This window comes from Kogia breviceps, chromosome 10 (genome assembly GCF_026419965.1).
Source record: "Kogia breviceps isolate mKogBre1 chromosome 10, mKogBre1 haplotype 1, whole genome shotgun sequence".
Classification (NCBI taxonomy): Eukaryota; Metazoa; Chordata; class Mammalia; order Artiodactyla; family Physeteridae; genus Kogia; species Kogia breviceps.
In genome coordinates this window covers 39,411,053-39,423,711 of record NC_081319.1, presented here as the reverse complement: position 1 = coordinate 39,423,711, position 12,659 = coordinate 39,411,053, and the positions used below count along the sequence as shown (strand labels likewise).

At 46.3% G+C, this 12,659-nt stretch overlaps 1 protein-coding gene across 4 annotated transcripts in view; it reads right to left on the bottom strand.

The window, feature by feature from the left end:
* USP4 (ubiquitin specific peptidase 4) overlaps positions 1-12,659 on the bottom strand; it is a 51,934-nt gene that overhangs the window by 9,950 nt on the left and 29,325 nt on the right. For 2 of the 4 annotated variants that reach the window (XM_059075156.2, XM_059075154.2), the window contains 7 exons: positions 10,870-11,043; positions 8,821-8,979; positions 7,755-7,979; positions 6,907-6,990; positions 4,920-5,014; positions 2,406-2,597; positions 1,710-1,798 (listed from right to left, as the gene is read on the bottom strand). In XM_059075156.2, coding sequence (XP_058931139.1) covers positions 1,710-1,798; positions 2,406-2,597; positions 4,920-5,014; positions 6,907-6,990; positions 7,755-7,979; positions 8,821-8,979; positions 10,870-11,043 — 1,018 coding nt within the window. The remainder of the gene's footprint in view (positions 1-1,709; positions 1,799-2,405; positions 2,598-4,919; positions 5,015-6,906; positions 6,991-7,754; positions 7,980-8,820; positions 8,980-10,869; positions 11,044-12,659) is intronic. The other 2 variants (XM_067044236.1, XM_067044237.1) reach the window with 1 other exon arrangement.

Sequence of the window (12,659 nt, the reverse complement as noted above, 5' to 3'; positions counted from 1 at the left end):
CCTGTCAGGCCACAGGAACATCACAGCCATGGATGACAGTGTGACATGAGTCCCCATGAGCAGGACTCTGAAACAGCCAGTGTGCATGCCACTGAGGCATGCCAGCCTCAGCTCTCACGGAGGTTCCTTTCTCAATTAGCTCACTTCACTCCTGAAGCAGTGGCACTGCCTCTTTTATGCCCAGGTAAGCCTGCTCTGCTCTCAGACTGGCAAGTGAAACATTGCCCTGCCCAAGACACTCAGAGAATCAGCAGGAAACGGCCACCACAGGCCTAACAAGGAGCCATGGCAGTAAAGAGGTTAGAATTATTTCAACATTAAACAGGATTTGAAGTCTATGCACCAAGGCTCCCTTATGGAATTCAAAAGAAGGCAGTGAGAACAAGAGACTGACAGATGTAATGTCTAAGAAACTAGGCTAATTGTAACAATAGCAAATACTGACATGATGCTGTTATCAACTGAGCATCTCTTATGTGCCAGATACTCTAACCACACTATCTCATTAAACAGTAACCTCAAATCTGTGAAGCCGTTATCATCATCCCATTTTGCAGATGGGTAAACCAAGGTTAAGAGGGATGAACTGACTTTTTGAGGTCTGCCCCATACCTCAAGCTGGGAATCACAGTGCCTCAACTTCCAGAGCACTAAGAACCTACAGGTCACCCAAGGTCTGCTCAGAGACTACCACTACAGCTCCAACATATCTGCTTGTGGGACCTGTGCACAAAATACACTCCTGTTCATCCCTCGTGGGAGGAGAACATGATATTCTGGGAAAGAACAGGAGTACGACTATAATAAATACTCAACCTAAAATACCAACAATTTGGAATATCCCTTCAGGACAGAGCCTTCTGGTCATTATTTTTAATGTCAATTCTCACTTTCCAGGACCAGTTGTGTCTTGCAGAAATCTGGGCATTTGAATTTTCAACTAAGAATATATATTCAGCTATTCACAAAGCATAGGAACTGGAGGACATTTCTGGTTTTATAGGAATAAAGCCACCTAGTCAGTCACGCAGACCCCCAAAAGAAGGATGACAGCCACAGTGCAGGTCAGACACAGCTCCATGGTCACAGATGAGCTTGTGAGCACTAGGCCACAGAAGGATGGTGAGGGCTCTGGGTTTCTTGCAACAAGTCTATCCTACTGCTTTTCCAACTGTGGTTTGTCACTCCCACATCAGGAGCTGTCCAGAGCCAGCTACCACCTGTGGCTTCCTGGGTAGAAAGAAAGAAAGGCCCAAGAGAACCTGTCTCTGCTTTCTGACTGGCTGGGCAGGACATCTGTCCTCCCCAGGGGCAGCTGCTGGACCATGGTGATGGGTAAGGGCCAAGACAAAAGCTCTACAGACACAAGCCAGGTTGTGAAGGCAGCCAAGTGTACTCAGCAACCCCAACAGGTCAGAATCAAATCCTAACTCTGCTACATGACCTTGGGCAAGTCACTCAGTCCTATTATGCTTAGTCTCCCTGAAGTGAAACCCAGCCTCCACACCTAAGATTACACGAGGTGTCAAAGTTGGACAATGGGCTCTGGCAGAGTGAAGTGGTGCAGACAGGGCATCTAGGTCTGCTCTCTAGGCAGAGCTCCCAACCCCACCTCAGAGCCTCCCTCACCCATGTATACAACACCTTTGGAAGAGGGAGGTCGGGAGTGATTTGGTCAGTCATAGCCCCACAGCGTGGTGTGTGCTCACCTTCACAGCTGTCTCTGGAGCCATTGCAGGCCCCCAGCCCCAAGAATGAGCTGCCAGACTCATCAGGCAAAGGTTGTTTTATATAGCGGCTTGAAAAGAAGAAAAAGAAATTGTTCGTTAGTTGTAGCCTTTACCTATTTTTCTCCACTACTCAGCACGAAGTAGTTCCTAATTTATATATTCAGCTATTCACAAAGCAATTTATGTAAATAAAAGGGCCTTAAAATTCACGTGATGGCTTAACACTTCAAGAAATTGCGAGGAACCTAAGAGATAAGAAGTTTAACTACCAGGGCACTGAAGACTCTGAGAAAGTCTGTTTCAAATCTTTGATAAATGTTGCGTGGCACCATCATTTAAAAAAATATTTCCCAGTAACGTTAATTATCAGGTTCAGAATGATAGTGGAGTAGTTCAGAAATTACATTCAAATACAAAATGCCATCAAAGCACTATACTCCCTCAAGCAGGTGTGAAGACATGACTGGAAGAAGCTTAGATGTTCACTGTCATGGTGCTTCAGATGTGCCAGTTCTGTCCCAACAGCACCTGCCCTGGCCCTCCCAGGGGCCGACACAACTACATTTCTAACAGAAGTGAGCACACGGGGTCAACACTGGCACTCTGCAGGGGGCAGTCACTCTTAGTGGGCTATCTTATTTTAGATAACAAGCAAATCACATTCCTACCACCAACCTGATACGCTCACAAACAGCCTGGTACAAAGACTCGAGGGTGAGCTTGTGCTTGGGGACAGAAACCAGCAGTGGCTGCCCATATAGCACTGCCCCAGTGGAAGTGCTCGATGGCCTGGATTTCCTTTCCCTGAAGTACACTGGAAGCGTGACACATTCAGAGCCGTCTGTGGAGGTGCTGCAGACCTCGTACCTGTGTCAATCACACAAGAGAGCACCTTCAGTGGCAGGTCCCTGTGAGAGACGGAGATCTGAGCTGCAGCTACACGATGGCCAGGACTACAGTTACTAGAACAGAGCACACTTCAGTACAAAAGGTGGATAAACCATTTCCAAGATGATGCTAGAGGATGGGTCAGGAATCCCAAAGAGGGTCAACTGTTAACACAAGGTGAACCTACACAACCCAGGACCTGGGGCTAATGTGATCCTCCTTCCCCCAACCATGGCCTCAAACTCTGTGGTCCTTCAACTGGGACTCAACACAGACGACACCTGTCATCCAGACCATCACTTCAGACACAAAGGCACACAGCGGGGCCCAGCCACCAAGTTCACCTTTCGTCATCCATCAAGGAGCTTAACTTTAAGAAAAAGGCATTCTCAATGCCCTGCCCTTTAATAAAACCAAATACTGTACAGAGACGTATACCTAGAATATAAGCCAAAGACTCCTTATTTCAAATAAGGAAGCAAATTTATAAAACTGTTTGCCATCTTTCTTCAAAAACATTGAAGTAAAAGAATCATATTTAATTTTTTTTAAAAATCAGAGATAACCAAAGAAACTGCTAAATACAAATCAATGATTTTGAAAAATGTGTCTTACTTAGTGAATACATGGGATTGAGGAGATTTATAGATGTTTTATCCTGGAACAGATGTTACCAAAATTGCTGGCAACCGACTGTAGTCTTTCCCTCTTCCTATAGGGGGAGACACAAACTTACTGATTCAATTTTTGAAAACTATAAACACACACACACAACTCTACCCACACGCCTGGCAAACAGTCCTGACTATAGTATATGCAAGAGGAGTTCAAAGAAAAACTCACAAAAACGTCCATGGTATGCTCTAGGGTAAGGACCCTGGGGTCCAGCATAATGGTCAAGAACCAAGGCTTGGAGTGAGGCTGGCCCAGGTTCCAGATCCATCACTGCCACTTTCTGGCTGCTGTAACCAGGTCAAGTGCCTTAATTTCGAAGTCTGTTTATCCAGCGGACAATGGGATCATCCACCTTCCAGTGTAGTGGTGAGGATTAAGTAACTCAGTAGCACGGTACATCACATGCTCAAAAAGTATTAGATGCTACAATTGTGTTTTCATAAGACAATTATCAATTCATCATAAAACAATCTGCTTTCCAATTGGCTGGCCCTCAAGCACTCTGAAGAATCCTCCGTTGATGGTTTGCCAACCTCCCCACAAGGTGATGTCCCAGGTCTTCTCAGCGCAGGTATGTGTGAACACTAGTTTCCAGAACTGTGGGAGACTGTGTTAAAGTCTTGGTGTAAGAAGTGGACTGTCCCAGTGCTGGGACCCAGCATGAGCCTTGGCACCCTCCATTAGTAAAGTAAGGGAACACGGCTGCGAGTGGGGAGGCAGCCTATTCAAGTGTGAACAGAACTAGGATCTTGGGTGTGGTTAAGAATTCTTCCTTTGAGTGACCTAGAAGTCATTGGCCCCAAAAATGTAAAGGGAAGGAAATGCCTCCTTTGTGTACTGCATTCCTCAGCCAAAACCAAAAACCAAAACAAAATCCTAAAAACCTTTCTCGGCAGAGGCAAGTTTCTGGCTGAGAGGGAATGAGGGAGGGAAAACATGGGTGTGCTCCACATGCAAGCCTCCCTGAGCAAGCGGCTGCTGGGAGCTCAGGCAAGCTCACACACACACCCCCACCCCACCCCCACCTGGAAGAGGGACACACACACAATCACTCAAAGCAGCCTTGAAGCAAGAGGACTTGGGAGGGGCTGAGGAGACGAGCTGCAGTTGGGAGTGTACTGTCCTCATAGGGATGAGAAAACCGAGTCTCAGAGCTTGCAGATGTTAGCGCTGGAAAAGCCTGCTTAAATTAACCTTCCCTGTCATCTGGGATGGCACCTGCTTAAGAAGCCACTACCTATGGCTGGGAGAAAGGACGAGACCCCCCTGTACTGCATCCCTTCTCCTGTCTTAGCGTGGCCCCTCACAAAGCTGTGACTCGTCTTGAGAAAAGCATTTCTGACAGCAGGACCATCTGCAGAACCACTAAACAGGCCTTCTTAACTGACAAAAGCCTTGTTCATGCTGAGGAGTTATCTGGAATGTCTAGCTCTGAAGTGCCAGTAGGCGCTTAGCACTGATGGCTGCCCCAAATTCCCTGAACATCCATCTCTTGCACCCAGGGGTTGGGGCAAATCCACATGAGCACCAACTGCCAGATCTTCTGCTCTGGAGACACTGACAGACACTGGCAAAGCCTCTAGAATGTTTCCTTTGATGCTGCAGCACAAACCACTGAGTACTCACACGAAAATGTCATCCCGAGGCATGATGTGATTTAAACCTTCATCCATTTGGAAGATTTTGTGGAACCGGTGATTATACACATCTGTGACCACCATCTAAGAATCAACAGTAACAGAAAGATTACAGGATGGATAAGAGTACACCCATCACATGCCGCAACTAAAGATCCCACATGCTGCAACTAAAAGGATGCAGCGTGCTGCAACAAAGATCCTGCGTGATGCAACTAAGACCCGGCGCAGCCAAATAAATACTTTTTTAAAAAGAGTACACCTACTTAATAACCCAGGCACAAATGAAAAAATATGTGCTGCCCCCTGAGAGATAATGATGCAACCAGCCCCAGAGCTCAGGGGCCAAGGGCCAAGGGGGAGCAGCATGGTTGTCGCCACCAGAAAACATGCTGTATCTGTCCCAAGGTTTATGACGGGATTTGCCCTCCAGTGACAGGAATGGTGGGGAGTGAGTGCTGACCAGAGATCAGCAGTCATCCAGAATCCTCTGGGGTGTTCCCTGGGGCCAGAATTCCCCAAGCCATCCTCAGCACACAGCAGAAAAGACCAAACCCCAACCACCAAGACCTACCACCTGAAACCAGCAGGGGTGCAAGGGGAGTGGGGAGGAGTAGCGCACTGACCAGGACTGGGACAAGGGAGGGGCTGGGGGCATCCAGGAGGATGGATCCTCCTGCAGCAAGAGGTCTTCACTTTCCCCACCTTCACACAGGGCCAGGCTCAGCAGAAAGACCAGCGTGAGCAATTGTTTTTATTTTTCTATTTTATTTTTATTTATTTATTTATTTTTATTTCATTTATTTATTTATTTTATTTTTTTGTGGTACACGGGCCTCTCACTGTTGTGGCCTCTCCCGTTGCGGAGCATAGGCTCTGGACGCGCAGGATCAGTGGCCATGGCTCACGGGCCTAGCCGTTCCGCGGCACGTGGGATCTTCCCAGACCGGGGCACGAACCCGTGTCCCCTGCATCGGCAGGAGGACTCTCAACCACCGCGCCACCAGGGAAGCCCTATTTTTATTTTTTAATATATTTATTTATTTATTTATTGGCTGCGTTGGGTCTTCGTTGCTGTGTGTGGGCTGTCTCTAGTTCCGGCGAGCGGGGGCTACTCTTCATTGTGGTGCGCGTGCTTCTCTTGTTGTGGAGCACCGGCTCTAGGTACGGGCTTCAGTAGTGGCACGCGGGCTCTGTAGTTGTGGCTCGCTGGCTCTGGAGCGCAGGCTCAGCAGTTGTGGCACACAGGCTTAGCTGCTCTGCGGCATGTGGGATCTTCCTGGACCAGGGATCGAATCCGTGTCCCCTGTGCACTGGCAGGTGGATTCTTAACCACTGTGCCACCAGGGAAGTCCCAGCATTTGTGTTTTTTTTGGTTTTTTTTTTTTGCGGTACGCAGGCCTCTCACTGTTGTGGTCTCTCCCTTTGCGGAGCACAGGCTCCGGATGTGCAGGCTCAGCGGCCATGGCTCACGGGCCCAGCTACTCCACGGCATGTGGGATCCTCCCAGACCGGGGCACGAACCCGTATCCCCTGCATCGGCTGGTGGACTCTCAACTGTTGTGCCACCAGGGAAGCCCCAGCCAGTAATTGGTTTTAAATAAAGATTTATATCAAATCACTCCACAGACTTACAGAGTTTGGGACAGGAAAGAACTTCCAGCGTCTTACATTATAGATGAGGTCAGGTAGGAAGGGGAGGCAAAGTGAGAGCAAATCCCCAGTCCTGGCCCTCTGACTATAGCTAGTGTGTCCTCAATGGAGGAAAGACAGTGTTCCCAGGACTGGAAGGGACCGTCTCAGGCACAGTGTGCACAATGAACAAGGGCCAGGAGGTCTGAGGCATCCAGATATAACCACATGTGTGCTGGCCGATAAGACCTACGCCACGAAAGTGGCTACAAAGTTGAACCTTAACTCCAAAGGACTATGAACTGCCCCCAATAGGCTGAGTGCCACTGAACACCCCGCCTTACGTTTTCTGCAGCAATGCCAGACAGCCTGGAGAGAGATTCACACAGGTCAGACACGGCCCCCATCAGCGGCACAATCACACGGTACTGCAAAGGAGAGATGGGAGGGGTGACAAGGGTGCTCTGGAAAGGGTGAGAGATGAGTTGGGAGGAGCAGGCATCATGGAGGGCAAAGATGCCCCTCCAGAAACAGTGTGTGGTGAGGTCAGGGCCCAGATGAGTGGCCAGCAGAGCAAATAGGCAAGTCTTCTGCATCAACACCTGCCTCTCTATTCAGGTAGCACCACAGAAGCTGGACCATCTCTTTCCTTCTTACACATTGCTTTATTTTTTTCTTAACTTTTTAGAGCCATTCACTACTTCCTTTAAAAAAATGTTACAATTATACAAACTGCCAACCAGTCCTTGTCATAAAGCCAGAAGCATGCAGTGAGCCATCAGCAGGGCTGGACACTAAGACCAGCCTGTCACACCTTTCATTTGGCCTTTTGTTCTGGCCAGGCTCTCCTAGCTAATTTAGGGGTGAACATAACCAAGGGAAGTACTGTTTCTAGTCCCCTAACATTCATATTCAAGGATCTCTTAGCAGATCAGCCAGATTCCTTTAGTCAAATGAATGGAGCATAGGGGAAAAGGTGACAGAGAAGCCCAGAGAACCTTCACAATATGCTTGAATGACATGGGATTACACAAAGGTCTGAGGGAGAACAAGGGCACACACTCAAGGCAAGTGCCAAGGGGTTTCAGAGGCAGCTGATGGAGCTGCTGCTGCAACAGATGGAAGCAGCCCCACTCCGGGTCTGGAGGCCACTCACAACAAGGGGTACCATGAGGGTGCCGATTTCTCTTACCTGGGTAGGTCTGCAGCGAGGGTCAGCGGGAACCAGGAAGATCTCCATAACTCGATCTTTCTTCAAGGGCAGCGGGAGAGTTAGATAGCAAAATGGGTCAAAGGTCACAGAAACCTTAGCACATTCTGGGCAAACCAAGGTAGATTTGAAGAGGCCATGGAATGTGTCCACAATCACAGAGTCATTCCTCAACCTGTGATTCTCCCAGGCTTCCTTTGCCACCACCTGGAAGAAAGCAAAGGGGATAAGTAAGACATTCTCAACATCCCTCAGTTCTTAGCCTCTGTATCCAGAATGATTCACAGCAAAATCTGAAATAGACTGTGAGGCAGTCTGTGCAGCCAAGAACTTGGGCCAGGCCAGTGAGGGCCAGGACTGCTCTTAGCATACCAAACTCATTCCATATGCCAGCTCCAGGCCCAATCCTACACTTAACGAAGTGTTGATGCAGGATCTACAGGACAGAGATGAACTGACAGCACTGTGGACACATGGACCTGACCTGGAAAGGACTGCCTCCTATAGGGCTTCCAATGATCCAAAGTCCCTTCAGTGAGCTTTTAATTTATGCTATAGTTCAGTTAGCTCATGGTTTTTCCTTTAAGATGTGAATGCTACTTTGAAGTATTCATATTGATCATCCCAATGTGACAGGTAGCTTAAATACTAAATTCCCTCTTCATAGATATGAAAATCAAGGCAAAAAACGTAAGTGTCCTAATAACATTAATAACAAACTATTTTAATCATCATAGATGGATTTTAATAATCCCAAGGGCCCACACTACAGGCACTTTACAGTTTTCAGGGTGCCCTAGTCTCTGGTTCACCAATGTAATTATACTAAACAAACTGACTCTAACTTGAAGAAGCCCAAGAGAGAGCATCAGGGGTAACTAGAGTTAGCCCCTTTGTAACGTGCAATACATTTCCATATTAGACCTCACGTCCACGTCACAAACAAGCCCTGGCACCAATACTCCAAGACCAGAAGAATGCCCTTGCACCTCCCAGTAGGAGGCAGCTTCTTTGGAATATTTTTCTTCAAAACTCTTCAATATCATACCGCATCTGGCCGCCCATTGGCATCCTTCAGCTCCAGGTACGGTTTTTTCTTTACTCGGTTCAGATCTTCGTGCAATCCGTCTAGAAGAAAGGCTAACAGCTCCTGAGAGTCTTGTTGCTGGTAGCCAGAAAACTGAGGGGCAAAACGTCCCACCTGAGTCTACAACAAAAGCAACCACATCAGAAGGCATAAGTTATAAAGAACCAGTGAAGTCAGATAGGAAATTGTCATCAAAAATAACTTTGGGCTTCCCTGGTGGCACAGTGGTTAAGAATCCGCCTGCCAATGCAGGAGACAGGGGTTCGAGCCCTGGTCCGGGAAGATCCCACATGCCATGGAGCAACTAAGCCTGTGCGCCACAACTACTGAGCCTGCGCTCTGGAGCCCGCGAGCCACCACTACTGAGCCCATGTGCCACAACTACTGAAGCCCGTGTGCCTAGAGCCCATGCTCTGCAACAAGAGAAGCCACAGCAATAAGCCTGCACACCACAACGAAGAGTAGCCCCCACTCGCCACAACTAGAGAAAGCCTGCGTGCAGCAACAAAGACCCAACACAGCCAAAAATAAATAAAATAAATAAATAAATTTATTTTTTAAATAAATAAATTTGCAGTCTGCTGGTACCGTAAGGGAGAACACCCTTGGCTCCAGTAGCCTGATTAACTCCTCAAGAGCCTAAAGGTCAGCAGTTCCTACCAGAGAGAAGAGGGCTAAGATCTGAAATCCAGGACAACTACAGACTTGGAAACTGGGCCACTACCCTAAGAGAGGAGTAAAGAGTGACTCCCTCAGTAGCCACATGTCCTAAGTACAGACACGAATCCCTCTCCAACCACCTTCTTTGGTTCAGAGTCTCCCTAAGAAGTTTACAAATGGTACCTACATCAGCCAGAAGAATCCTCCTAGCCCTAAATAAGAGCACTGTACGTAAGAGCCCTCCTAGCCCTAAATAAGTGTCTGCCTTGTATTGCTCTACACTACCGATCCGCAGAGTGCAGGGCCCAACTAGTGGCATTAGCATCATCTGAGAGCTTGATAGAAATGCACCTTCTCAGGCCCCACCCGCCCTTCAGAAACAGAAACTCTGGGAATAGTAATTTGCATATATTTCCCAGGGATTAATGTGACCATGGGAATGAGAAGAATTTGTTTTCAATTTCAATAAACAATCTAAGATTTTAATTTTCTCATTGAGCTTAGGTGCTATATTTTTTTTTCTCTGTGAATCAGATGCTTCATGAAGGCTCCTTGAACCAAACAGGATTTCCAGATTTCAACACATGGAGGCAAGGCACTCCCCCCACAGCAGCAAAAAACATTCAGGGCAATGGAAGGTTGAGCTGCTCCAAGTGCCCAATGCAGTTCACCCATCTTCCTAGCTGAGGGACCCAAGTGAGAACTGCCCCTCATACCAACATCCGACAATGTCAGCCCAATTCCTAACCTAGGGGACCCAACTCAAACCACAGCGGGTATACGTTCCAGTCTCAGAGAACCTGGGAGCACCCTTCAGATGATACTGGAAATTAGATTGAATTTTTATGGTGTGATTAGGGTGTCAACCATTTAAAGAATGCCACTGTAGGGACTTCCCTGATGGTCCACTGGTTAAGACTTCACCTTCCAATGTAGGGGGTGTGGGTTCGATCCTAGCCAGGGAGCTAAGATCCCACATGCCTCGCAGCCAAAAAACCAAAACATGAAACAGAAGCAATACTGTAACAAATTCAGTAGACTTTAAACATGGTCCACATCAAAAAAACTTTAAAAAAGAAAGAAAAAAAAGAGAATGCCACTGTAGAATACAGCATTCTGAACAAGCAGCTTATAATACAAATGATTATCTGAAGTAACCTCGGCCCAGAGGTGGGGGCTGTGTCACTTAAGTGTGTGCTAAATGACTGAACAGAAAAGAAGGATCTGATCATGTAGTGCTTTTAGTCTCGGAGCCCATCTTAATCCCAAGATGCAGTAAAGGAACGCTTCATTACAACACGAAACCACTCTCCCCAAAATAGGAAAAAGGAAGTATATACATCAACCTACTTTGAACATGCGAGGTGCCACATGAGCATCCCTTCCAGACCACATCTGCTTAATGAGCTCTGCATAGGCCTCTGCAATTTCCCCTTTCATTCCCAGTGGGTTGTCCCTGTTGATTTCAGCCTCATACTCATCTTTGAGAAAGTAGTCGGTCAGTGGTGCAGTGTTGCTTAAGCACTGAAAGAGAACACGATCACAGCTTACACCACTTCTGGAGAGCACACAGAGACACAAGATAAACCCAGTTCTAAACGACCGGTGAGGGTCACGCCAACAAAATGAATTGCTCAGCAGATTCTCTGAAGGGCTCATAACAGTAAGGCACAGTCTCCCAGAGGCTGGTGGCCACATTGTGACTAGCCTCCCAGGGACACTGTTTTGGAGGGAGCTCACACTTACTGCCTAAGAACTGTTTCTGAGACAAGCTCTCTGAGGGCAAAAGCTGTATATCCCAAATACCTGACACACAGTAATTTTCTATTCAGTCGAAGATAATAATTTTAAGATGATATATTTTTTCTACTGGAAGTGACTGTGACATTCCACTATTTCATGAGAAGACAAAATATAAGTAAGCCAAAGGCAAAATGTTTTACTAGAGCTAAAACACTATGGGTGGAAAATCAGGATAATTAGAGAAAACAATAAATAATATTGTACCTGTGTATATTAATTTGAACTCCTTAAATTAAAAACTGAAGGTGGGTATTGGATTTTATCAAATGAGTTTTCCTACATCTATAGAGATGATCACATGGTTTTCTCCTTCATTCTGTTACTATGTTAAAAGACTGATTAATTTTTCAGGTGTTAAACCAACCTGGCTTTCCTAGCACAAACCACACCTACTTGCTATGTGTTACCACTTTTATTTAGAAATTAATTTTGATTTGCTAAAATTTTATCTACATTATTTGTGTCTACAATTATGACATATGATAGTCTAAAATTTTTCTTTTTAGAAATTCCTTGTCATATTTTGGTATCAGAGTAGCCTCCCTTGTAAAATGATTTGGGATGCTGAAAGAAGATAGGCATGATTGGTATTTCTTCCTTAAATCTTTGAATACATTCACCAATTCACAAGAATTTTCTCTTTAACCACTGGGCAACCAATCAGTCATGCCATATAATAAAGTCCCAATAAAAATTCTGGACACCAAAACTCAAGTGAGTTTTCATACCTGGCAATGCTCCATGCCTACTATTACACATCAATGCCAGGAAAGTAAAGCATCTTCACTCCACAGGAAGAGGGCAACAGAAGCTCTGCGCTGAGAACCCTCCTAGACTCTGCCCTGCTCCCTTCTTAACCTTGCCTAATTTTAAATCTGTATCCTTTCCTTACAACATACCATAACTATGAGTATAATTACTTTTAAGTGAGTCTACAAGTCTTTCTGGCAAATTAACAAAACTGAGGGTGGTCTTAGGGAGCCCCAAACTTGCAGCTGGTGTCAGAAGTGAAGGCAGTACTAAGGACTGTGCCCTCCTAATTTTGTAGTTGGACCCTAACTCCAGCCCATGCCCCAAACAGTACCATCACATAGTATGTGCCCCCAAAATATTTGATGGATGAATAAATGAGGTTTCAAAGGGAGGATTTTAGGATTTTCTCCAAGCAGGGCATGAGGTGAGACAGCTTACTGGTGAAAAGATGGTCAACTTCAAGCAGGAATAATTTGGCTTAGTACCAGCTACTGTGAGTTCTCATCCCATTAGAGACCAACCAGGCAAGTATTCTAGTACTTTCTGAGATCATTCCCTAATGATGAACAAAATTCAACATACTT